Source organism: Polyodon spathula, chromosome 8 (assembly GCF_017654505.1).
Source record: "Polyodon spathula isolate WHYD16114869_AA chromosome 8, ASM1765450v1, whole genome shotgun sequence".
NCBI classification, from domain to species: Eukaryota; Metazoa; Chordata; class Actinopteri; order Acipenseriformes; family Polyodontidae; genus Polyodon; species Polyodon spathula.
In genome coordinates, this window is record NC_054541.1 from 13740274 (window position 1) to 13767833 (window position 27560).

General features: G+C 42.7%; 2 protein-coding genes across 2 annotated transcripts in view; one reads left to right on the forward strand and one right to left on the reverse strand.

The window, feature by feature from the left end:
• The window catches only part of LOC121320212 (potassium voltage-gated channel subfamily S member 2-like), a 3202-nt gene extending 2659 nt beyond the window's left edge, over positions 1-543 (forward strand). The window contains exon 2 of the mRNA XM_041258465.1: positions 91-543. Within this exon, the coding sequence (XP_041114399.1) occupies positions 91-543 (453 nt within the window). The remainder of the gene's footprint in view (positions 1-90) is intronic.
• A 5172-nt stretch (positions 544-5715) lies between these two features.
• Positions 5716-26222, reverse strand: LOC121319472 (serine/threonine-protein kinase 4-like). Its single transcript, XM_041256924.1, has 11 exons — positions 25849-26222; positions 24301-24381; positions 23270-23398; positions 21514-21628; positions 21069-21233; positions 20653-20820; positions 20055-20192; positions 19322-19447; positions 18835-19045; positions 14056-14213; positions 5716-9049 (listed from the first exon to the last, which is right to left on the reverse strand). Exons 1-11 carry the CDS (start codon positions 25881-25883, stop codon positions 8891-8893), a joined length of 1485 nt encoding a protein of 494 aa, XP_041112858.1. The 5' UTR covers positions 25884-26222; the 3' UTR covers positions 5716-8890.
• Between the last annotated feature and the right edge of the window lie 1338 nt (positions 26223-27560).

Genomic DNA, 27560 nt, shown 5'->3' on the forward strand with positions numbered 1-27560 from the left:
GTGTGTGTGTGTGTGTGTGTGTGTGTGTGTGTGTGTGTGTGTGTGTGTGTGTGAGAGTGTGATGATGATGCTGCTGTTGTTTTGTTACAGCACAGTTACCGAGAGGTGGGGAGCTTGCTGCTGTACCTGGCAGTGGGCGTGTCAGTGTTCTCCGGCATGGCATACACTGCGGAGTATGAAGAGGAGGTGGGTCTGGACACCATCCCGGCGTGCTGGTGGTGGGGCACGGTAAGCATGACCACGGTAGGCTACGGAGACGTGGTGCCGGTTACCGTTGCTGGCAAGCTGGCTGCCTCGGGCTGTATCCTGGGGGGCATCCTGGTGGTGGCGCTGCCCATCACCATCATCTTCAACAAGTTCTCCCACTTCTACCGCAAGCAGAAGGCCCTGGAGGCCTCCGTGAGGAACGGGCACAGGAAGTCACTGGAGCCGGGGGAGGGCGAGGTGGAGGAGATGGAGATGGAGAGCCAGGGACTGGAGGAGGAGGAGGAGGGGGACGACTGGGGGAGGAGCAGGAAAGAGGCTGCCTCCACTCTCCCCTAGCGGCAGCAGCAGCAGCGGCTCCATTCACTGCTCCTCCCAGAGTTTAAAATTGCATTGCCCAGACCTCTCGGTGCATCAGCTCAGAATCCTCTGGTGAAAACGAAGTGCGACTCTTATATAGCTGGGACATGCAGCCCTACAGTATGTTCAGTAAATGCTTCCTCTGCTGCTTCCTTTCATTGTTCACTGCAGCAAAGGATTCAGCCTGTAACTGTGCTCTGCTGTGCAGAACTTACTTCTGACATCATCAGTGTGCAGTGTGTTCCGCAAAATGCACCTCCCTCTGCAACAAAGGGCCGCGACTCTTTGATCCTGCTTCACTGATGTAAAGTACACCAAGAATTCACCTTTTCTTAGAAAAAAGAATTGCCTTTATTCCTCTTTAACTCGACTCCACTCGCTCACTGCTTGGCAGCGTGCTTTTGACAGTTTTAGAAAAGCACTTAGTATGGTATCTACAGTATAGTGAAGTTGACTAATGTTACAAATCACTGATTCCTAACTGCTCTTGTGCTGCTTAACACTTGGTTCTGCTGAGAAGGACAGATTTTCCATTTTGATTGAAATATTTTAAGGGCTTTTACACACACGCTATCGCTACTGGCACATACTTGTGTAATCCGCAGTCCGACCGCGTCGCCACTGCTGGCAAAGCTGCTGCTCTAGAGCTTTGATTATCTTTGAATGTTGTTTTTGTTTCAAGAAACAGTGTGAGCGCTGCGTTATTTGAAAGGATTTTAAAGAAAGGGGAGAGTGGAAGGACCCCCCCGCCTGCTTCTCAGTGAAGAGTCGTGTTGAAGTGTAAATCAAATCTACAGTAACAGTCTTTCACTATTTCTTTCAATAACTGGTTCTTTTTTAACTGTGCTACAATAGTGCTGCACTCTGGTATTCCTGTCCTGATGTTACACATTATGTTACATTATAAAACAGGAACAGAAGTTGCCGTGCCGTGGTTGAGAAGCAGAGGATGCAGCTCTTTGCTGTGCTTTTGTTTCTGTGCGGAGGGCATGTTTTCACCCGATGGCAGTACAGAGCGCCCTCCAGCTTTACCTGCTGAACTCTTCAGTGATATGAATGCAGCGTTTCTATCAGCCATGCCAGGGGAGGAGGAAGAAGAACCTGATAGGGAACTTTTCAAAAAGAGCCTTTCGAGAAAATCTTTGAAATAAACAACCCTTCAACTCTGAGGGTTCATTGAACTACATCTCATTGAAACAGAGCTCCGTTTTTATAAATTATTTATAAAAAATATTATTGCTGCTTCATAGAATGTATTCCTTATATAATGCAGTAGGCCTGTACCTAGACGCAAATATATTTCTAGAGTGCTATTCATGAAGAATTAGCGTACCAGTAAATGCTTTGCAGTCCAGTGGATTCCCATTGTGAATACAGCCTGTAATGGTTAGGTGCCAGCGATCACAAAAAAAAGGCAGGAAATCAGAAAGTCGTTGAAAAAGTGATACTACTAGCACTTTTATTTAACAAAAATAAAGCAAAACAAATGATTTTTAACAAAATAATAACACTATACAGACACTTGGACAGCAACCCATTGAAAGCTCAAGCCTCTGCAGGACTAAACAGACACACCTGCATCAGTTAAACACAGTGAATCTGTACAGCACAGAACAGACACACCTGCATCAGTTAAATACAGTGAATCTGTACAGCACTGAACAGACACACCTGCATCAGTTAAACACAGTGAATCTGTACAGCACTGAACAGACACACCTGCATCAGTTAAACACAGTGAATCTGTACAGCACTGAACAGACACACCTGCATCAGTTAAACACAGTGAATCTGTACAGCACTGAACAGACACACCTGCATCAGTTAAACACAATGAATCTGTACAGCACTGAACAGACACACCTGCAACAGTTAAACACAGTGAATCGGTACAGCACTGAACAGACACACCTGCATCAGTTAAACACAGTGAATCGGTACAGCACTGAACAGACACACCTGCATCAGTTAAACACAGTGAATCTGTACAGCACTGAACAGACACACCTGCATCAGTTAAACACAGTGAATCTGTACAGCACTGAACAGACACACCTGCATCAGTTAAACACAGTGAATCTGTACAGCACTGAACAGACACACCTGCATCAGTTAAACACAGTGAATCTGTACAGCACTGAACAGACACACCTGCATCAGTTAAACACAGTGAATCGGTACAGCACTGAACAGACACACCTGCATCAGTTAAACACAGTGAATCTGTACAGCACTGAACAGACACACCTGCATCAGTTAAACACAGTGAATCTGTACAGCACTGAACAGACACACCTGCATCAGTTAAACACAGTGAATCTGTACAGCACTGAACAGACACACCTGCATCAGTTAAACACAGTGAATCTGTACAGCACTGAACAGACACACCTGCATCAGTTAAACACAGTGAATCTGTACAGCACTGAACAGACACACCTGCATCAGTTAAACACAGTGAATCTGTACAGCACTGAACAGACACACCTGCATCAGTTAAACACAGTGAATCGGTACAGCACTGAACAGACACACCTGCATCAGTTAAACACAGTGAATCTGTACAGCACTGAACAGACACACCTGCATCAGTTAAACACAGTGAATCTGTACAGCACTGAACAGACACACCTGCATCAGTTAAACACAGTGAATCTGTACAGCACTGAACAGACACACCTGCATCAGTTAAACACAGTGAATCTGTACAGCACTGAACAGACACACCTGCATCAGTTAAACACAGTGAATCGGTACAGCACTGAACAGACACACCTGCATCAGTTAAACACAGTGAATCGGTACAGCACTGAACAGACACACCTGCATCAGTTAAACACAGTGAATCGGTACAGCACTGAACAGACACACCTGCATCAGTTAAACACAGTGAATCTGTACAGCACTGAACAGACACACCTGCATCAGTTAAACACAGTGAATCTGTACAGCACTGAACAGACACACCTGCATCAGTTAAACACAGTGAATCTGTACAGCACTGAACAGACACACCTGCATCAGTTAAACACAGTGAATCTGTACAGCACTGAACAGACACACCTGCATCAGTTAAACACAGTGAATCTGTACAGCACTGAACAGACACACCTGCAACAGTTAAACACAGTGAATCTGTACAGCACTGAACAGACACACCTGCATCAGTTAAACACAGTGAATCGGTACAGCACTGAACAGACACACCTGCATCAGTTAAACACAGTGAATCGGTACAGCACTGAACAGACACACCTGCATCAGTTAAACACAGTGAATCTGTACAGCACTGAACAGACACACCTGCATCAGTTAAACACAGTGAATCGGTACAGCACTGAACAGACACACCTGCATCAGTTAAACACAGTGAATCGGTACAGCACTGAACAGACACACCTGCATTAGTTAAACACAGTGAATCTGTACAGCACTGAACAGACACACCTGCATCAGTTAAACACAGTGAATCGGTACAGCACTGAACAGACACACCTGCATCAGTTAAACACAGTGAATCTGTACAGCACTGAACAGACACACCTGCATCAGTTAAACACAGTGAATCGGTACAGCACTGAACAGACACACCTGCATCAGTTAAACACAGTGAATCGGTACAGCACTGAACAGACACACCTGCATCAGTTAAACACAGTGAATCGGTACAGCACTGAACAGACACACCTGCATTAGTTAAACACAGTGAATCGGTACAGCACTGAACAGACACACCTGCATCAGTTAAACACAGTGACTTGTCCACATTATACTCCATTCCAGCCACATTCTTTAGGTGGGGTTTATGAATGCCTTGTAAAATGTTTTAAGTCTTCCAATTATCCAAGATGACTGCATTTAATGTGTGCAGAATATGCACAATAGCAGCCGGCGGGTTGGTGATGTATTTGTTGCTTCATTTGTCTGTTGTTTCCTTTTTTCTGATCTATGAAAATCTAATTAAAAATGTTATTATTAATGAAGTCATTGGATTTTGTATCTTGCTCTTAATTGCACTGTCATTCTTGATATGTATTTTTTTTTTGTACACAACTGTAAGTTGCCCTGAGTAAGGGCATCTGCTAAGAAATAAATAGTAATAATAATAATAATAATAATAATAATAATAATAATAAGCAAGGGGTGGAGGCAGCTGCTGACAGGACACGTCCCACAGGAATCATGTCTGCAGATGCAGAGTTTACTGGTCTGTAATTCAAATCAGCAGAGTGAAGGAGCCGGCTCCTATCCAGGAGGGTTTGGAGGGCTGAATTCACACTTCACTTCTCTTTATAGGTGCTGGCATTGCATCCAGGAGATAGTGCTAGAGGAGGTGCCACTGTGTGAGCCAAGAACAGAGCCTAGCAGGGAGTACTGGTGACTTTGCATGATGAGGCTCACAACACAAAGAAAATGAAGGACTATGAAGAAATAAAAGCATGCTTGCATTGAAGCACTGTTTCTACAAGGACTGGCGCCCTTTATTATTTTGTAAAATTGGCTATAGTTTTCCATATAGGGTGATAATGATGCTTTGCAGAATTGATCCTGTGGTTGCATTGAGACGGCTCAGGGGAGAGCTACAGAGCAGCGATCAGAAGTTCATATATACAGCTGTCCCCGTCTCTCTTCATACAGTGTTGACAGCACTCCCACAAGGTTAGCTAATGGGTTTGCTTGCACAGTAAAGGGAGCAATGGGAGACCAAGCTGGATTTGAGAAGGAGCATGATGAAAAGCCCTTCCCAATGCAGTTTATTTAGTAATGGAAGCCATCGTCGCACGTACATGGCGAGTCCTACTTTGGTGAAATGGAGACAAACACGTCACAAGTTTCTTACAGGCTGCATTTCTAATAATTGATCAGGTGCTCATCCTGACAAGGTTTCTCAATACAGACTCATACGAGTGCATACATGGCACTGGCTTGGGCCCTGCTAACTTGAGAAAGTCACCGTGTGCTGTGCAATATGTATGAGAGGAGACAGAGAAGAGGGAGAGAGGCAGACACAGGAGAGAGGGAGACAGAGAAAGAGAGAAGACAGAGGGGGAGAGAGAGACACACACCAGTGGTATAAAAGGGTTATACAAACACTTGAGTACGACACCAGGTGTTTTTTTTATTATTATTATTTTATTATTCAGAACCGTAGGAAAATACATTCTTAAAAAAAAAACACACAATCCACAAGCAAGAATGCTAAATTGATAATTTGAGAAGAAAATACACACCATTTTAAACACAGTCCTGTAAGTATATACATTTCAATGACAAATACAGTGGTTACAATTAAAACAACCTGTATAAAAAATTAAATTTGAGCAGAACAATCTACTAGCAGTACTGCATTATTTTCTGAACACCTTCAATGCTTTTGTGCTGCTGGCATTTCCCCCTGAAGGTTCGATACAGGGAATGAAGGGGTAACTGTGTGGAAGAGACACTTACTCGGAGTCACCCCCACACTGCAATAATCTGTATTAAAGGGGTCACACAGTCCACTTGATTAACAGCGATAAACACAAACACTGCTCCTGCCTTTCACCGCCAATACCAAAGATAGCCCTGGCCAGCTGCAGTGGAAGGGAACACACAGGGCAGGAAATATTTATTACCACCAGAGCCACACAATCAAAAGCCTGGTCACGTGCAGAAGGGCTCTACTGCTGCAACAAAGCGAGACTCTTGAGAACGACTTAAACAGGCAGTATCTCCAGGGAGAGGTTTGCTATCGGATGCGTTTCCATTAAAAATTCATGCACCCAGCCGCTTCAGCTAATAAAGGAATAATGAAACGATCCGCCGGTAATTTAAGACGGCAGCAAGGACACATCAAACATCATGTACCGCTTTGAGATTTTCCTTAACCTTGAAAAAAGACACAGCATCGATTTTCTAACCAGCCCTGCATGACTCCACTGCTTCTTTTACGTATACCTGTAATTATTATTAACAAGGTTTATCCATAAATAACATTAACAATCTAGCGAATAACAAAAACTTACGTATTTCAGTAGCGATTCTAACTGGACCCTGGTTTCGAAGCTTTTACAAAATACACTCAAGTATAAACGTTGAATTCAATGTTACTTCAAAGATCTGGGGGAAATAACAAATTAGACTGTATAATATTTCAGACAGAACTGCTGTTATTAATCGTCCCTCTGAAAAGGCTGCAGACTATTGCAACCTCACGCATATACAATCTAATGACACTGTGTTTTATACACAGCAGAATATTCACAGCTAGCACTTATTGCACACCTCAATGTATACCAGTAACACTGCAAGGGGGTTACGTTTGTTTTGTAAGTCAACAAATGTAATGATCAGAGCGAATTAAGAACACTTCACTTTGAGAAGGTTAGGGGTTCCTAGCAAGACCAAACGGCAGACTGACAGTGCTAGGAATCCAAACCTCAAGGAGCTCAACAATTCTGCAAGTATGAAACAAAGTTTCTTAGCTTCACGTTTCAGTAAATCACAGAGCAGTGAACAGAATCGCATGCAGAGCCACATCAGGTACCATGTAAAAAAAGACACTTTAGAAAAGAAATGTTTCTACTTTAGAACTTGATAGAAAATGAAAAACCCTGAAGTGGTACCCTGAGCTGAATCACAGCCAGGTGTAGCTGCTCTGAAGAGAAGCCCCCTCCTTGAACTGTCAGCATCCCTCCTAACGAAGGACAGACGCTCCTAACGAAGGAGAGCCGCTCCAGTCTGCCTTTGTTTCCGGGTTTATTCCCTTTTTCACATTCTGAGACACACAGCCCATAGATAACTGGGGGGCTGCTTTAAGCTTGGGGCTTCATGCTATGTCTCTGAATAAAGGCTGCACACAGTCCACAGTGAAGACCCCTTTGGAGGAAAACAAGAGAGGAATCCTAATATATAAAAAGGTTACAATTTATATAAGTCAAGGCAACCGAAATGGAAAATTCTGCACCAAAAAACACCTAATCAGGGTTGTGTAAGGCAGTTTGACACATGTTGCATAGTCCAGAATTCAGGCTGGAGCCGACAGTGGAGAAAGACAGACTCAAGGTGTAATCTGTAAATACAAACCTATAATACCTAATAACATACAGCTCACGAAAACGAGCCTGTGCATGGTGAAAAACCAACACACACACAAATACAGCAGCCCGTCCTAATGAATATAAAGGATATAAAGAGCAGCTGAAGGTATGACTCCTTTGGGCTCTTGTATGAAAAGGTTCTGATACTTTTTAATAATAATAAATAAATAAGAAGTGCTCCTTTGTTTCCAGATCTACTGTTCTGTGTGATCCCAACAACCTCTTGGATAGTTTTAACAGTCAACCAAGCACGGCAGTCCAGACCTACATTAGTCTTTGTTGCTTATTCAATTACTGCCCTGTCCATTTAAAAAACCCTCATAGGCAAAAGCATTTCAGAAACCTGGGAATCCACAAATGAGATCCATCTCTCTGCAGCAGCCTCCCAGCGGATCAGCATTATCTTATAAAGAATGTATTTATAAACTGCCGAACAGAAAGTGCGCTTAACCCCTTTGAAGCTGGACAGGACCGCAGAAAAGTAAATGAAACGGCTTCAGTGCTAACCAAGCCACAGACTGAAGAATATCTACCAGCGTGTGCTTCTTACATTGCGTCTTGCTATCCCCAAACTTGCATGGTGCTATTGCAACACTTTAAAAATAACACCAATAACTGGAGATGCGAAGTTGGCAGGCTCAGTTTGAACACACGCACAAACCCCAGTGCACTAAATGTACCCCCTATCAAAAATATACACAGCTCTGTTGTGAGCGAAAAAGCTTGGTGCACACGACCCACTGTGGGTGTTAAAACAAGAAGTTTAAAAGCTCCACTAATGCATGTGTTTCCCCAGTGGTGTGCGTACACGCGATCACGGATTACCATGCTATACTAGCAGCTGCATCGATGAAACACACATGAACAAAGACACACGTATGAGGATTATTCCTGGAAGTAAGAAACAGCAGTTTAAAAATGTTTACAGAAAATAACTAAAACAAAAAGACATGTCTGTAGAATGCCCCGAAAAACTAAACGAAAAGGCAACCATTAAGTTCAGTCACTTTTTTGCATATTGTTTACAACCCGCTATCAAGAACGATCCATATTGCTCCCCCCCTCCCCCTCTCCCCCTTTAAAAGCAAAACACAAAGGTTAAGAACTGGTCCTATTCTTTGTGCTACAGAATCATCTCTTACAACTGAATCCTACTGTTCTCCTAGAAAGGTGTGAACAAGTCGCTCCCCCCTTTTTATATTTCTAAATATATGTGTATATATGAAGGCTGTCCTCCGAACGAGTGCTCAGAAGTTCTTCTGCCTGCGTTTCTTGGCGTCGATGGCGTCGAGGATGGGCTGCCTTTTCGCCTGGTACCTCTGCCGGATCTCCTCGATTTCCTGCTCCATCATCGGGTCGAGGGAGGTCAGCCTGGTCTGCAGGTCCTCCACCGTCCAGCTTCTCATCTGCAAGCACAACACATTCACTGCCAGGGATCCCATTAAGGGTTTGGCCTGCTGACGCATGGCTCAAACACGACAGGACAATAAGACTCCGATTGCATAAGACAAGCTTGATTGGACCCAGTGTATGGGTAACAAGCTCAGGTGTATCTTAGTAAGCTCATAGTAAAACCAGGAATGGATCAAACTGCTGTTTAGTGGGAGTCTTATTCCCATCCCTGAAGACACCAGCCTCATTTGCCTGTACTGTTTTTTTTAGATTTACAATTGGTTTCCATATTTATTGTTATGTTCTTAAATTGATATTCAATGTAACTTCATGAACTAATTATGTAAAATAATATACACATAAAATAATACACACTCACTCTATATGAATAATGCACGAGTGCTGAAATGAAAGTTATCATTGTGAATTTACATACAAGTAAAGCTGTTCTCGTACACCAGCGATTCCCTGTTGGCAGTTTTTCTTTTATTAATCCAGGGCTGCTGCTGCTTCTGTGGTGAGCGAGACAAATGATCCCATTGCCACAGTGAAGGTTTCCAGGCATGCAGTGACAGATGCCTTATAATAATCACAAGCAGCAGAATAACAGGCTTTTCAACAGGGGAGCGCCTCCAGCAACACTGTGGTCCTTACACACAAAAAGCAGTTCATTACAATCACTGAGCCTTCAACGACAAGCACTGTTCACATCATTCAAATTAGTGTGCAGTCCCGATCCGTCCCCCAGCAACAATCCAACACGGTCTATAAAACTGGACTGATACCCAGGTACCTCAGCCTAGTAAAACTGCACTGATACCCAGGTACTCCAGCCCTGTAAAACTGGATTGATACCCAGGTACTCCAGCTCTGTAAAATTGCACTGATACCCAGGTACTCCAGCCCTGTAAAACTGCACTGATACTCAGGTACTACAGCCCTGTAAAACTGCACTGATACCCAGGTACTCCAGCCCTGTAAAACTGCACTGATACCCAGGTACTCCAGCCCTGTAAAATTGCACTGATACCCAGGTACTATAGCCCTGTAAAACTGCACTGATACCCAGGTACTCCAGCCCTGTAAAACTGGATTGATACCCAGGTACTCCAGCTCTGTAAAATTGCACTGATACCCAGGTACTATAGCCCTGTAAAACTGCACTGATACCCAGGTACTCCAGCCCTATAAAACTGCACTGATACCCAGTACTATAGCCCTGTAAAATTGCACTGATACCCAGGTACTCCAGCCCTGTAAAACTGCACTGATACCTAGGTACTCCAGCCCTGTAAAACTGTATTGATACCCAGGCACTTGCCTGACTTCTAATGCAGGGCTATATAAAGCTGGCACTGAAATCCAGCACAGCACATTGCAATGCAATATGTTAAAGCACCCTGTCCCCTCATTCGAAATCAAGAACCTCAAAAACTGTGTGTGTGTGTCCTCCTCATCACTGAAACCAAGTGCTTCTCTCTGAACTCACTCAAAATAAAAATGTATCTTCCTTCAGCACATGAGAAGTATATTCTTATCTGATTGCACATTATTACTCTTCATTAAGGTCTACGCTTTCTGAACGCGGGATTGTTTATCGCTGATCATGCAACCCTGATATGAGTCACTCGAACGGCACACTTGTGAAACAGTGAAGATGTGCTCTGATGACTCAAGCTCAGCAGTGTCTCCTGCAAGGTCGCGACGCACCCTCTCTCCCGCCCGTGAGGAAACACAAGCCATGGGTTTGGATTTCAAATTCAAGGAGATGCTCCCCTCACACCAGCTCACCTTGACGAACAAGCTAAAAAGTCTGAATACGGCAGTTGTCAAATCTCTGGACAGATACAGGCCGAGGTAACGCAGAATATATCAACTGCCAATAAAGTATGACAGTCCATCGCTACCCCTGCTCCTCTGAATCTCGATGAGAGACCATGACAAGCACACCAATTACAAATCCTTACTCATTCCTAACAGGCTTGCCATTATTCAATAATGTGAAACATGCACTGATCAAAACTAGCATTTTATAAATGATATACGGACACAGAGATCTACTCAATGAATGGATCCATGATAACCCAGCTCCTGCGTATAGATAAGCCACATCAACACCTATATATAAATGTATCACTATAGATTCATGTGTTGATCCACCTGGGTCTGAGTGAATATCAATCCCTGAATGAGATGAATGAAAACGTTTAGATATTCAGGCTTTGATACCACGTTCTGACTTCAACTACCGTTTCAATGAACTTTGATTTCTTCAAAGCTCACTCTGACGCAATGTCAAAGTTTCCATCTTTACGTTTATGAAAATGTGCGTTTATCACCACACTTTTTTTTTTTTATTGAAAGCACAAAGAGAAGCTGTATATATCCACACTTCAAAAGTGTCATTTAAGAAACAGGCACGTCGAGAAGGGAGCGGAGAGACCATGTATCAGAACAAACCTGCTCCCGTTCAACAGCTTTGATAAACGACCCAATAACATAACAAAAGATTAACACTTCTTTTAAATAAAATAACAACGTGGATCCTGTTATGTGGTATTTCTTCAATCAGTTTTAAGGGCAGTGGTATTATGACATGTGGCAGTGTGCAGTTCATGGTTTGTCAGCGCGATGCAAGTTAGACACGATCGTTCCTGGCAGTCAGCGTGGAAGTCATGTTTTATTTGTGCTTGTGTTACGTCAACTAAAATCAGCTCATTTTAATCACGGCCTTCCCTGAACACTACTTTTCAAAACCCTCTCTGGAAAATGTTATTGCAGTTTGATTACACAGCTGCTTTTTATTTTGTTATTTTTTTTCACAACGTATTCCTTTCAGAGGCACCATTAACAAGGTATGGTTTTTTAGTATAATTTTATCCCTACCTTCCTGTTGGAAAACATGGATTGAGAATTGATTAGCAGTTTGCTAAGCATGTGGACTGGCAGAGCTATACTGGTGTTCTTTTCTGAAAAGAGACTAATATTGCAGATAGCAGACTGTTTGGTTCAAATTGCATGTACTGCTTACAATTGATAGAGACATTGCGTCTACAAGCTTCTTGCCCAGCATTGACTGCAAGCTAATGAGATAACAATATTGTGGACTAGAAGGGAACAGGCTCTAAAGATTTCAGAGAGATCGAAAGAGATAATGCCACTAGGATCAAAGGGGGTCGCAAGAAGATAACAAAAGGCAGATGTATGGACCTTTTGTCTCCAGAAGTGTGAAGAATGCACTAAGTTCAGAGGCTGTCACACTAGACTACACACACACACACACTCACACAATAAATTAAAATTACCTTTGCAACTGGTTAAGTGTCAGAGAAAGGGGAGGTGGACCATCTATACAGAAGGGTATTTAATGTCATGCAAACATTGGAATGATGAGTATTCTGTTTGTCCTGTACCTGGGACCAGACTCCCTGCATATTTCAATAAACCTGGCAACTGATTGAAGAAAAGGACTCTGTGCATTTTCTTGAATCTACTTAATCACCATCATTTTTTGTAAGTTACTTCACTTCCCGTTCACTGCAGAGTGGAAATCTACATTCCCTGCTAAATGAAGGGTGTTTCTGGGTTTCAAAGCAGGCAGAAGCACAGAGCGGACTGAAGCGCTTGTACAGACAGAACCCACACTCAAACCGAAGACTCCATCCAGGGGGCTGGAACCGAAGTTCATGGGAAAGTACAAATACAAAGGCAATGGTGTGCAGAGTTACTGTTACTTTGGGGGCACACTGACAGATGCAAACAAGCCTCAGCTGATTCAAACTACATGGGAAACCTCCAACACTCTAACAAAAAAAAACGTATTTCTCTGCAAAATATTCAGAACTTAGCTGATTCATCAAAAGGAAAAATCAAACGTCATACATCAGAAATACATCTGAATCCCAACTTGCAAACAACCTGCGCTTTCTGTACGTTACAGCATTATTAATCGGAATCTCAGCTTGTGAACAACCTGCCCTTCGACACAGACTGTTCTCACAGGATAGGAAATAGAACAGCACTGAACAGAGCAGACCTTTTTAGATGCCTCACAACCTCACCTAATGTCGCATTTGGCAGCTTATTCCTCCTAGAACAATGCGATCAATAGCCGTGGGCATTACTGAACTACTCTGAAACCCAGTAGGGAGTGTTGCTTGCATTGATTGAATGCCTTAAGCAGCAGCTGCGTACATTTTGCTAAGCACAATGAAAGGTGTGAAACTGGCAGCAGCTGAACGTAACGCAGCCCTACAATGTGCAGAAGGTGGTCCACCAGTGCTTTTCAACCGAATCCCAGGATCCAGTCCAGCCTGCCAGTACTCAACAAGACTCAGAGTAATACACTGGGTCCTGCACGTTCTCATTGCATGCAACATGCGACTTACAAGCAATCTACTAAAAATCACACAGCCATCTGTTATCAAATGATTTTACTATATATTTATTTGAGTCCCCTGCATTTTCTAAGAAACAATGAGGTCTATTTCAAGAAATGTAGAGCGTTGCTGAAGTTCGTGAACACGCCCCCTGAATGGGTCCTCCAGCACATGCTGCTCTGATCCATTCCCAGCATCACACTGTCACAGATAAGACTGATGCATGCTAAACTCAAACCCAGCGTGTCTGGAAAACACACTAGAGGAGCTTTTTATCTTCACTCTACAGACATTTGAAGAATAAATCATTCTCTACTGGGACTGTGCTGCATTATCTGCTTTCTAAGTCAATTGTAAATGATAAATGAAATGTATAATTTAAACTTGAACAGTTTGGAATTTCTGTATACACAACTCCTATGTGAAAAAGTACTCATTTTGAATCTAATATTTTATGATGTAAAGGTACCGTTTCCACTTCCCTTGTGTGTGTGTACAGACCTCGTTGAGACTGCTCTTAATATAAAATATACATGTGGCTTTACAATGTATAAATATTCATGAGTGTGCTATAGCTGTCTTGTCCCAGGACCTCAGTGGGCAATGTTCAGGTTTCACGCAATATAATAAAAGTTACTTACATTTTCAAAGTCTCCCTCCGGAGGTACTTTCCAGCCATCTGAAGAGCTGTTGCTGCGGTCGCTGTTGTTGCTGTGGCTGTTAGCTTGGATCTCTTTCTCCTTCTGCTCAAAGTACTCCAGGAAGGAGGGCTTGGCAGGCTGCATAGTCTCGTCTCTCCCTGCGTTAAAGGAAACAGGAACACTTTGTGGAAAACAAAACAGCAGCAGCAGCAGCAACGAAAAACAATTCCGATTGACTCGTGTTGTTTAAAACCTAACACAAACAGCACAATGCAAACACCCCTTTAATAAAGACACAAGTTTGTTTTTATAATACCCGTACTCCAGCTACTGTTAATTCTGTATCCCCAGGGTTTACAAAACCGAATGACAATTTGACTTGGTTTTGGAAAGGTTAGTATTTGGGGGCATTCATCTGTTGATATCTTAAGCACAGCACAGCTGCACAGCTGCCAACTTTAGTTTCTGCAAACGTTTCTTGTTGAACGGTATTGAGGCTTGTTTTATTAAAAAGCAGCCACTTCTGGAAGTCTCTTGTCTGGTGCGTCGGCAGGCAGCAACAGTTTCATGCACTAAAAGATCTTTGAATTCTCATGTACTCTTAACAAAAAGCACAAAGATCTCACAAAAAAAAAACAAAAAAAAAACAACGCTCCAGGCAAAGAGACGGGAAAAAAACACTTTAAAAAATGTTCAAGTTGATGACCTATGCCAGGAATCAATAGCCCATGTGGATGACACTAGAGAAAGGTCACAGTCAACTGAATGCAACTGGAAAGAAAAAAAAGAGAACAGTAAATCAGAAATAAGTGTGAAAACAGTAAATGCTCCAAATGGCAGAGAAAGACAGAGCTGCAGGCTTCTCAATGAAGCCTCAACATCTCCTTAACATTTCAGTCCTGCAGCCAGTGATGCCATTCACTGTGACATGGCCCAGTATATTCAGCAATCAGGAGGGCGAGCCCCTGTCACTCACTCACACTGGCCCTGTGTCACTGCAGCCCCTTTCCCTGTCACAATATAATATGCATCTCGAAAGGATCAAGAGGCTCCCAGGGAAGAGGAGAGCATCTTTTACAGACTGATGAAACCGGAACACCTAGACAAACTGAACAACACATTACAGAACTCACAGAACTGCTTGGAACTGGATAATCAGGAGACAGGGGACCAGCGGGCTAATTCAATAGCCACTTTTGCCATTCCAGCTCTGGGGAGCTGGGTTTGAATCTGGTTCAACCAAGCCTACAGAAGACATGGACAGGCATATGAAAACAAGGCTTAAAAGGTGTGTCTGGAGCTCCATTATATTCACCCCACGTGAGGGATAATAAGAGCACAGAAGAGTTCCACATTCTAAAACAGCTTCCTATGGAAGAGTTCCACATTCTAAAACAGCTTCCTGTGCCACATTACTGATCCTGCCTCACTTTTCAAACACATTTATTCTGCGTGTCACATTACTGATCCTGCCTCAGTTTTTTGCAGGGGCTTGTTGTACATCATAATGCTGCCCAGAAAAACTGATCTTCAGTGTGGTCACCGGGCTGGAACCCTTTTCCATTACCTCCCGAAGATAAAGGCTTCTACTTTGAAATATAATAGCAATTTCCTTCAAAACAGCCTGCAGAAACCTTCAATTCCAGAGCACTTCAAGACAGTTTTACTGTCTTGACTATTTGCACCTTGCAAGGAAAGAGGATGTCTAAATGAAATGCATCCGTTTTTGTTTTTTTAAGTAGCAAAAACCATTAAATCATTACAGACAAAAGCATACACGTGCATATTTCTTAACTGTGATATTTTTTATACACAAACACACATTAGAAAGGACGGTTTATAAAAGCATCAGTGAAACTAATCATTAATATTCCAATTTGAAAAGCTTCATTAACATCTGTAATTAATGTTTAGCATCTGCTTAGTGGAAAACTACACAGTGTTTAATAAAGATTACCAACGCACTGCGATTATGTTATATTACTTTCACAGCTCTTACTGTCCTGCACAAAGAAACACAGGAACACTAATCTGATTACAGGTGGAGCTGTAAACAGGATCTGCCATGGCAGTTTAGATGCCCGACCAGATCTCTGGGGAAGAATTTCTGATGGCCGGAGCAGAACAAAACGACGTGCACAAATACAGCTGGACAGAAAGGGAGCTAGGTCTTTCACAAGGCAGGGTGCAGGCACTGCAGTGATGCCGTGAGTGTAAGACAGTGGCACCAGATACAGCTGGGGCTCCAGAGGTTAAGCTCCCGTCTCTTCTGTTCCAGCACTCGGGCGCAGTCAGAGAACGATACAAGCCTTGCAGCACAGTTAGTTAACAGCGAGACAGAAGGTTGCTGCTGCAGCCCTGTGCCAGACCACGAGGAAAGCATAAACCCTGGCAACGCAGCGCGGATTTGTTCTAAACTCACAGGAGAAGACGTGGTATGAATTACAAGAGACACAGCCGCCTCAAGGTGAGCCGTGCAAGGAAACACCAAACATGAAAGCTGCTTCAGTGTACTTAACAGGATCAGGACACACTTTCAAAAACGTGTGTCTCTTCATATATAGCAAGTCATCTACCTTTGAGAGCATGCGTCAAGACAGCACACAGCACCACCTGCTGGCCAGTGCCTTCACTTAGGAGAACCGGTATTTTTAGGGATTTGTTTAGAAAATAATATAATCACTTAAAGGTCAGCAGCTGTCTTTTAAGAATAAAAAATAAACACAAATACAAGCATGTAAAACACTGCATCACTGCTTCTAACGAACACATGTGACACTCAAATGGAGAAAGCCTAGTGAAATAACTTTGGTGTAATTGGTTATGCTTTGCACACAAGATTATAAAGCTGTGCAATCTAAGAAGACTTCCCTGAAGACAACTGTCTGTAGGGAGGCTTACACACACACGCACGCACGCACACACACACAAACACAAAGCTCCTTCTGCATATTAACTCACCCGGACCCATGATAAGAGTTTGCAGAAGTTTTGTAACATCATCCTGTTTTTCTCATATTGCGCCTGCATGTTACAAAACAGACAGCTGCAGCGATGTGCTTTAAATGAAGTACATTCCTGAAAGCACTGAACTGCTTCACAGAACATTGTAACAAGGATTTCTTGCAATCATTCCCATACCATCTCCGTGCATGCAGGCACATTTTTTATTAATTCTACTGGAAGACAATGCAGTTATTAATGTCACATCAAAGTTGTAATTAGCAGCTAATTAGCAACTAAATGTCAGGGTCATTTCATTGGTCTGGAGCACTTGGCTAAATTAATAACCTATTTTAGAAAACTCACTCAGTAGAACACTTCTCACAAGCCAGTATGAAATGAGACTCACTTAATTCAACTGAAATTACATTCTCAGATGCCTATTTATTATTTTGCAAGAGCTAGACCTATTTATTTCTGTATGTTTCTAATAAATGGGTTCTATTAGGTTAGTGAATTTACATCCAATTAAAAAATAAATACAGGACAGCGTCGCATACCCGACCCCCTGTGGACTGGGGTCTAGGCGGACATGTGAAAAAGTCGGATTTGTGACCATCTATAGAAAAAGCATTATAAACAGGTTAGTGAACAAAAACGACAAACTGCTTTAAACACTTTTTTCTGCTTTAAAAGTAAGCAAACGTAAACAAGATTAATTAGGCTACAAATACACAGTGTTGCTATGCGGTTTGCTATAAGCAATCTCCAAGCAAAACTTAAAAAAAAAAATAAAAAATACAAAACAAACAGTAAATGTACAATAACCTGCAACTGATGGCTTCTTTCTTAACTCTAGAAGTCCCTGCCTCCCTGGTTCTGCTTTCTTAATATCTCTGTCACGGTACTTTGCACTCTTTCTTGGTATTGCCAACAGCCGATAAGCAGCTCGGTTTGAAGATTGCTTCGGCTATTTTAAACAAACAGTCGGTAAGCATTGGGTTTACAAAGCTTGCTTTGTTTAATTTAAATGCATTTAAAAACTACAACAACATGCTGCCAACATCTGCAAGCGTACGCTCCATCATATAAACACATAGCACAAAAAAAAAAAAAAAAAGCTTTCTCTACTGGTGTATTGAAACATCACTGCTACACACAGCTGACTGACACACGCACACAGCCCGCCTCTCTCAAACGCTTTCTTTCTGTTTCCATCACTGTCAATGCCATTACTATCGAAGCCTAGTTGTAACATTTATTTATTTATTTAGCTAGGGTGTTAATTGATCAGGGCAGATATGCGACCTTCCACTGCATTATAAATGATTTAACACAACTGCCTGGAAGAATAAAAGGATCACATTTAAAACTTTTAGAGGTATTCTACCATCGGAGTCAGAGAATGGGGAAAAAAAATAACCAAAAACACACAAGCTAAGTACGCTCCTTAAACTGAAGCCAATAGCCTGTTGCCTCAGTGCGCTGTGATGTGATATGCACAGGGTCTTGCTAGTGTTAAATTCTCTCTAGGAAATCTCAACCTCTTACTCCCTCTGCTGGAGTCACGGCTCCCAGAGAAACAGCAGCATTTAATTAGGTTTGGCTCTGAGGCCACCTTGTGGATACACTGCAATATCTTCAAGGTTTGCAATACATGCAGTGCATTGAATGATGGAATGAAGGAATTAAGGAACACACACATGTTCAGAGTTTACCCCGGGCAACGTTTAAACTCTTCAAGTTGTTTCTTATTTAATTCGGATTACGGATTCAATATATAAAAATGAAAGAGAAAGAAGAGAAATAAAGAAACGAGCGTGCACTGCTACATACTCTTCATGGTGCCTGCCTCCCCCTCCTCCTCCCCCTCCTGCTCCTCAGCGTTGATCACCATGGTGCCCATGCGGGACTCCATGGTGCCGTCGTGCTGGATCATGGTGTTGGATCCCTCGTTCAGTGTGCCGGCCGCTCGCATCGTGTCCGAGTTCCCCGAGCTCCCCGAGCTCGCTCTCACCATGGTGCCTGAGTCCACTTCCTCTTCCTCCTGCGAGGGGAGATTCACCCAGTTTACAACCTGGAAATGTATACTGATATACAGTGCACTCAGTCCCAGCCCTTGCTGGGTTACCACTGCATCACTGTCTGGGAGGCAGCAGCTGTAGCTGGCCTGCGTTAGAGTCGGGACACAACTAGCTTTTGAAAACTGCAGTGCCCTGAACTATTGCAAACGGTGTAAAATAAAGGACGACGTGAGCATAGCTAGTGTCTCCCAACATGGCCGTCCTACTCTCCTGGACACAAGAAGAATTCCAGTACTCACGGAGTTCTCTTCATCGTCTTGGTCCTGCTCACGGACCTGAGCATCCTGTTTGATTTTGATCTCTATGGAATCATTGATCAGATCTCGGAGAATCGTGATGGGTTTGGCACTCTTTATAAAGGGGTGCTAGGAGGAAACACAAAGCAATCAGTGGAACTGGAACCATAAAGCTACAGAAGCTTCTTGAAATGCTGTCTTGCGCTTGGACTTGAATGCATCATACAACCTGTTAATGAATTACTCGCAAAGGTAAACTCTGGTTCAGTCGGTTCACTGAGAATACGCAATTCAAAAATACAACAAAAATGCAAAGCACCCTGGAATGCTCGGTGTGAAGAGTGCTATATAAAACGCAGACTGCACTGTATAGAAATGTGACCTGCAGCAGCTCTACTGTACCGTACTGTATTGCACTGTGTTCTCAGTCTGACCTGCAGCAGCTCTACTGTATTGTACTGTATTGCACTGTGTTCTCAGTCTGACCTGCAGCAGCTCTACTGTATTGCACTGTGTTCTCAGTCTGACCTGCAGCAGCTCTACTGTATTGTACTGTATTGCACTGTGTTCTCAGTCTGACCTGCAGCAGCTCTACTGCACTGTACTGTATTGTGTTCTCAGTCTGACCTGCAGCAGCTCTACTCTATTGTACTGTACTGTATTGCACTGTGTTCTCAGTCTGACCTGCAGCAGCTCTACTGTATTGTACTGTATTGCACTGTGTTCTCAGTCTGACCTGCAGCAGCTGTGTGGCTGTGGCTCTGTTTTCTGGGTTCTTCACAAGGCACTGCTTCACAAAATCATTCATGTTATCAGACCATGCTTCCGGATTCCTAAACGTAGGAGGAGGGTTTGTAGGGATCATGAAAATCGCCTGTTAAAACAAAGCATTGAACATGAACAACTGCAAACACACACACACACACACACACACACACACACAATGATAACATGATACTGCCTACCCCATCCCCTTTTCATGACACAAACCAGTCCTGCTAACAACCTGGCCGGGTGTGGGGGTCCCACACAATAAACCCCATGTCTCTGAAGCAACTCCTTTGAGCAAGTCTGAACGCTGTATGTGGCTCAAGCACTGGCTCAGAGAGGGGCTAGCCGGTGAAAATTAGGAGTCACCGCTTCCCCTGTAGAGAAAGAGATCACAAGTACTAAGAACCAGCACTGGTCCGGTCAGGCTACTTTGCACAAATTTGGATCAGCAGCTGTAACAGAATCACAAATCCTTTTAATGCATTTGAAGAAACATCAATTCTGATTAATGCCACCCTGAAAACTCGTAAAGGGACCTCCTCCTTTCTAATGAAAAACCTTACCCTCATCGGATGAATATCTGCGTATGGAGGTTTCCCTTCTGCCATCTCTATGGTCGTTATTCCCAGAGACCAGATATCCGCGACACAATTGTATCCAATCTCCTGAATGACTTCTGGCGCCATCCAAAACGGAGTGCCAATCACAGTGTTGCGTTTAGCCATAGTATCCTAGGAAACAAACACAGCGTGTCACTGACTTGGAGCACACAGCACAGCACGGATGCTCCACACCCTTTACAAGAAGGTTTTCACTCATGAAAAAGAGAAGGTTTTGTGCCAATCAACGAAATCGATTGACAACTGAATGCCTTCTTCAGGCGTTGCTGGACGGGCCTGCAAGTGAAAAACATTGCAGAAACAACAAAGTGATAGTTAGAATAGACCTGCATGTCATGACATCACTTTGATCTACCTACCGTTAGCTGACCTGCCACTCCGAAATCTGCCAGTTTAGCATGTCCTTCTGTGTTCAGCAGGATATTCCCAGCTTTGATATCTCTGTGGATTTTTCTCATGAAGTGCAGATATTCCAGTCCTTTGAGAGTCGACTGTAATATTGTGGCGATCTCCTCTTCGGTTAACTTGAGAGAAAGAATATCAGAGTGAAATCATCGCAAAGTGGAATGCAACACAGTGAAAGCATGGTAAAGCATAGGGAAGTACTGTAAAGCAGAGAGGTATGAGAAAAGAAAATTTAAAAACACGACAAATCAATGGGAAATGCAAAGTACAAACACCAGGAAATGTGCAGAATGAGCTTGCAAAAGGAAACTTAGGACAGTGTCATCGACTGCGAATCAATTAATACCAGACTACATCAGCTGTTAAACGCAGAACCACAAGCACGACAAAGGAACTCACCGTTTTATTCCTTAGCCGGATTATGTCTGACACAGACCCTGCTCCACAGTACTCCATAACTATCCACAAATCTGTGTTCTTAAAATAGCTTCCATAGTACCGCACCACGTGAGGACTGCAACGTGGACAAGAAGAGTCACAGCTTGATTACATTAAAAACAGCAGCGCCAACAACACTCACACATATTGAACACCATCACAAAATTAACAATCATAATCATAATTACAATAATAATAATCTGTCGATATTCTTTGTATGACTTTCACATCTGCAAAGGGACTGTGCAATGCAAACATCAGCATTGTGTCTAATGGTCAGATAATACAAAATCTGACTGTACAAAATGTGTACAATCATATATAGTCAAGTCTTTGTACTGTAATAACAGGTTCAAGCCACTAGCCTGTCTAATGATACTCCTCTCTTAAGCTTTCGCTATCCCATGGGACCGGATACTAAACATACACATTATTGTCTGCTAGGATTGCAGCATCACTATTCAGCTTCTTCAGCTGCTGTAATGAGAGTGGAGCTTCTGCTTCCCTGTTACACTGCTGCATTATATAGAGATTTCAGAGCCTCTGCTTCCCTGTTACACTGCTGCATTATATAGAGATTTCAGAGCCTCTGCTTCCCTGTTACACTGCTGCATTATATAGAGATTTCAGAGCCTCTGCTTCCCTGTTACACTGCTGCATTATATAGAGATTTCAGAGCCTCTGCTTCCCTGTTACACTGCTGCATTATATAGAGATTTCAGAGCCTCTGCTTCCCTGTTACACTGCTGCATTATATAGAGATTTCAGAGCCTCTGCTTCCCTGTTACACTGCTGCATTATATAGGGATTTCAGAGCCTCTGCTTCCCTGTTACACTGCTGCATTATATAGAGATTTCAGAGCCTCTGCTTCCCTGTTACACTGCTGCATTATATAGAGATTTCAGAGCCTCTGCTTCCCTGTTACACTGCTGCATTATACAGAGATTTCAGAGCCTCTGCTTCCCTGTTACACTGCTGTATTATAGAGATTTCAGAGCATCTGCTTCCCTGTTACACTGCTGCATTATATAGAGATTTCAGAGCCTCTGCTTCCCTGTTACACTGCTGCATTATATAGAGATTTCAGAGCCTCTGCTTCCCTGTTACACTGCTGCATTATATAGAGATTTCAGAGCCTCTGCTTCCCTGTTACACTGCTGCATTATATAGAGATTTCAGAGCCTCTGCTTCCCTGTTACACTGCTGCATTATATAGAGATTTCAGAGCCTCTGCTTCCCTGTTACACTGCTGCATTATATAGAGATTTCAGAGCCTCTGCTTCCCTGTTACACTGCTGCATTATAGAGATTTCAGAGCCTCTGCTTCCCTGTTACACTGCTGCATTATATAGAGATTACACTGCTGCATTATATAGAGATTTCAGAGCCTCTGCTTCCCTGTTACACTGCTGCATTATATAGAGATTTCAGAGCCTCTGCTTCCCTGTTACACTGCTGCATTATAGAGATTTCAGAGCCTCTGCTTCCCTGTTACACTGCTGCATTATATAGAGATTTCAGAGCCTCTGCTTCCCTGTTACACTGCTGCATTATATAGAGATTTCAGAGCCTCTGCTTCCCTGTTACACTGCTGCATTATATAGAGATTTCAGAGCCTCTGCTTACCTGTTACACTGCTGCATTATATAGAGATTTCAGAGCCTCTGCTTCCCTGTTACACTGCTGCATTATAGAGATTTCAGAGCCTCTGCTTACCTGTTACACTGCTGCATTATAGAGATTTCCTTAATGATTTCCTGCAGGTCTGACTCCACGGGAACCTGCTTGATTGCTACAATCTCACCCGTTTCTTTATAATTCGCTTTAAACACGCAGCCATAGGACCTAGACACAGAGGAAATCCACATTAGATAAGATAGTCTATCGATATATACAGATCAGGGGTGATTCACTGATATAAGAGAACAAAAACACCAATACAAACACTGTGGAGAGAGGGAGTGGAGGAGAGGGAGAGAAAGCACAAGCAAGCGTGAGAGAATGAGAGCAAGACCGAGTGAGCGAGAGAGAAAGCAATCAGTGACAGAGCCTGTCTACATAGCAGTCTGATCCATCCTGGGTTGAACTATGAGTTTAATAATGAGTTTGTTACTGTGACAGAAATACAATGCGTTCTGGTGATAAATCTCCCTCCCGACCTGTGAGAGCGCAAAAGAACGAGAGGAGAAGTATCTGTAACACAGTCTGTTCCAACACTGCTTTTATACAGACAGAGGGTTTGTAAGTATTCAACAAAAGTTGGGACACCTGCAGGAATTGTTAGCATCAACTTTCAAGGCTTAATTTACTTCCATTGCTGCAGAACAGCTGTAAGTTGTTAACCCATTACTTGTTCCCTGAAAAAGGCCTTTTTGTATAACTCTGAAATGTACGTTATTTTTCAGTTTTTGGTAACCTAAACTTTTTTTTTTAACCTCTGGCAGTTTACCGTTTACCTTTGTACCATTTCAGGTTATTCACTGGACTTGAACTGCTTAAATTTCAATAAAAACTGGAAAAATGGGGGTGTTCTAAAACTTTTGACCGGTAGTGTGTGTGTGTGTGTGTGTGTGTGTGTGGTGTAATATATATATTTATATATTTAACACACCAGGCACTAATACAGCCCATTTGAGCATGGTATTGGAAAGCAATAGAGAACAGTGAATCCTGGATTAAAACTGAGCATGTGTACAGTAGCTGTCATTCAGTCTGGCTAGAAATCCTGAACTGTAAACACAACTTACCCTTCTCCCAGTTTTTCCAAAACATCAAAGACTTCTTCTGGTTGTTTAGTTAAGCTGTCCTCACTCAGCTTCTTTAGTTGCCTGTGAAAATGAAGATTGTCACAATTAGTGGTTTGTGCAGCACCCCCATGTTTAAAAAGCCATGAGTGTCCCTGCAGATCCGGACCATTTTGTTGGGAGCTCTTTGTTTATCCTGCTCTGTGGAGACCTGCAAGCCCTTGATAACACAGGCCACGCTACTGCCTGTTACTGACTCAAGACATGTGAGCACACAACACAGGGAGAGGCAGATAAGAGAGCGATCAACCCAGAGCTTCTCTCCCTGCCTTCACACCCTCCAGATGTCACAGCAGCTGCCACAGATTAGATACAGCAAGGATTTAGTCGGGGGCCACTGGTAAAAATAACGTGGCCATAAACTACAATGCAGGATAATACATGAAAAAAGGGCCAAGTTCAACAATTATTTCAATATATGCAAATTCTGCACTAGAGTGCAGCTAATACTAAAAGGAGCAATAAGGCAAGAGGGAGTGATAACAGACATTCAAGTAAAGGGGAGTCTACTTTGATTACAGTCAAGTCATTTCATCAAATACTTTGGAAGAAGGGTTTTTTCTTCAGTACGTGTTATTCTTCATTCATTTTAATGCATGTCTGAGGAAACAAAACTCAAAGTTAATGTTATGGGCAAAGTCACTGATCTGCTGCTGCCTGCACGGATAACTTAACCTCCCTCCTCCTGGGTTCATTCTGCAGCGATTACTGCTCCGCGGTGTGCAGCAGCACCACTGCCATTCTCACGGGAAGAAAACAAAACACTCATTATTCGGAAAGGGGCAAGCAGCAAGGCGACCTGTTACACTCGGTTGCCCTGTGCTGTTAGCTTCAGCAAAAAGCGGCAACACGTTTCCTGTCTGTCAACACAGTCTCCAGCACACGGATAGTGAACAAATGCAAGCCGAACTATTCGGCTGAGCATTCGTGCGCGTGTTTGGGTGTCGGTACTGAAAAACTGCTGAAAATATATAAATATATAATATATATATATATATATATATATATATATATATATATATATATATATATATACACACATACACACAGCCTGCAAGAGAAGTTGCCAGTACTGGAACAGCATGCGTTTTATCCATCTACCAATAAAATATAATAAATATCACTACGTGACTCAATTTCCGCATCTGGTTTGTGCTAAATTTAACTTGCTTACGGCGTAAGTGTTGGTTCGTATAATATACAAAACATCAACCGGATTTCTGTAACTTTGTATAGATGGATATTTAAAACACCGGACAGTCCCATCATATAGTAAAAGGGGGAATTATACAGCAACACACACTTTCACTGAAACGATTCAGTTTGGATATCCCCGAAGGAGTTTCCCTGTTTGTGTCGCTGTACTGCCAGCACCACCACTCCATTTAAAAACTTTGTATTGATAATCTTCCACTACACGCCTATAGTTTGTTTAATGCTGCCTCTCTGCCTGGGTATATGTGTTAACACTGAACATTGTAATGGTTGTACCTGCGCGGGTTGTTCCTCATTTGTACCGCCTCCATGGCTCTCTGGCTTCCTCGTGTGGAGCCTCAAATCGAGTCGATCTGAAACTTAAGTTTGGCTGAGTGGACTGTGCGTTATTTCCTCGGGTTAATTTCAATGGTCCCCTCCGCTGTAGAATTATTTTAACCCGATAGCTGGACACGCAACTCCTACGCCGATTAGCTACCTTATGCCAGTTTGACCTCCATGTCTCTTGATACTGTCACTCTTCCTCTAATGCACTTTTCGCTCGCAACTCGTATTTCTTCTTTCTCCGTATCTTCCGCCTCCTGACAACTGAAAACAGGAAGTAAAATGACTGGCAGGCCGATTACAAGCTCAGCAACCCTACAGCTGCTCTGGCGTAGGTCGCTCATACAACTGAGCCGAGAACAAAGGAGCCAGAGTCGAAGCACAGTACAACAAGAGTGCGCATCTGTCGAAGCACAGACCAACTCAAGCGTTATTCTTGCTGTGGGCTGAAACTGATCAAATTCCTGAAGCGGAAATAACATGTACCGGATTTTGTACATATCAACCTTAATTTCTTATTTGAAATGTAAATAGTATATAGTATATATTGTCATAACACAAATTCAACAAAAAAAAGGTAGAACGTAAGAATACGAAAGCCAGAATGCCCTTTGATAATTAAAAACTATTTGCTGAGCCTAGTCTTAGCCCATACACTGCATACCCCATTTACTCTTTCTGCACTTGGTACCTGCAAATTAGACCATACAGCTTACACATCACTACATTTTGGCCCTCACCTTTTACAATGAGGTTTCCCTCTCATTAAGGCCTGACTGCTGGGCAAGTATACACCTGAGCCCTATTTACTACATCATTTGAAACACAGCCCAGCCTCGAGCTGCAGTAGCTAAAGGTTTTACAATGCATTGGCCCTACCTTCAGTACTAAACCTGCAGCATTGCTTAGTTCAGCGTTTCCCTTTACTTCTGTGAAGGTAAAAACCTACAGAACCGCCCTCTCCTCCACATTGACACTGGAGTTCCCTTGATGCTATCAGTGCCGACAGCTGAGACGAGCAGTGAACACAGGAAAGCACTGCTAATGAATCCTTTTAGAAAGCACAACTCACCTCACTCTACCCATATCCACATGTATTTCATTAACACTAACATCTCCTAACATCCAGGGGGTGTTGCGTGTACAACCCCCTTTCCAACACTGTAATGCACAATCCATTCCCACCCTAATATGGGTATGTAACACCATTACTGCAATGGGACTGTGTCCAAAATACCAATTTCATTTTGATCAAGGCAATATTTTTTTCACCCAGAGTAATTAATTGTTATATAAATAATATATAACCCTTCTGCATGCAAGTGAATATGTGCATATTTATACATGTGCTACATAACCCTAATTTAAACACAACACTCATTTGCAAACCTTGAAAAATCCATCGCTTTGATGTGGCACCATTTAACAAAGTTCATCTAGGAAGGCAGACTGTCCAATTCTGTGATGACTTTGCCATGTGTCAACATCTCATTGTTGCACATGTAGGCAGTTCTGAAGTGTTATTCTATCTGCTTTGCCAATGCTTGCTATTTTAAAGGCTTGACGAAGTAGTAAGATTTGCATGCATTGGTTTTACTGCATGAAACAAGCACTTGACAAAACTACTATCAAGCTCATTTCTGTACCTTTCCAAGTAAATCACA

Bases quoted from the DNA above. Each gene is read 5' to 3' on its own strand.
- LOC121319472 (XM_041256924.1), bottom strand. From the start codon at position 25,883: ATGGAGGCGGTACAAATGAGGAACAACCCGCGCAG. The intron at 24,382-25,848 runs GTACAACCATTA...TCATTTTCACAG, and splicing joins ATGAGGAACAACCCGCGCAG to GCAACTAAAGAAGCTGAGTG. The intron at 19,448-20,054 runs GTCAGACTGAGA...GTTTCCTCCTAG, and splicing joins CAGCCACACAGCTGCTGCAG to CACCCCTTTATAAAGAGTGC.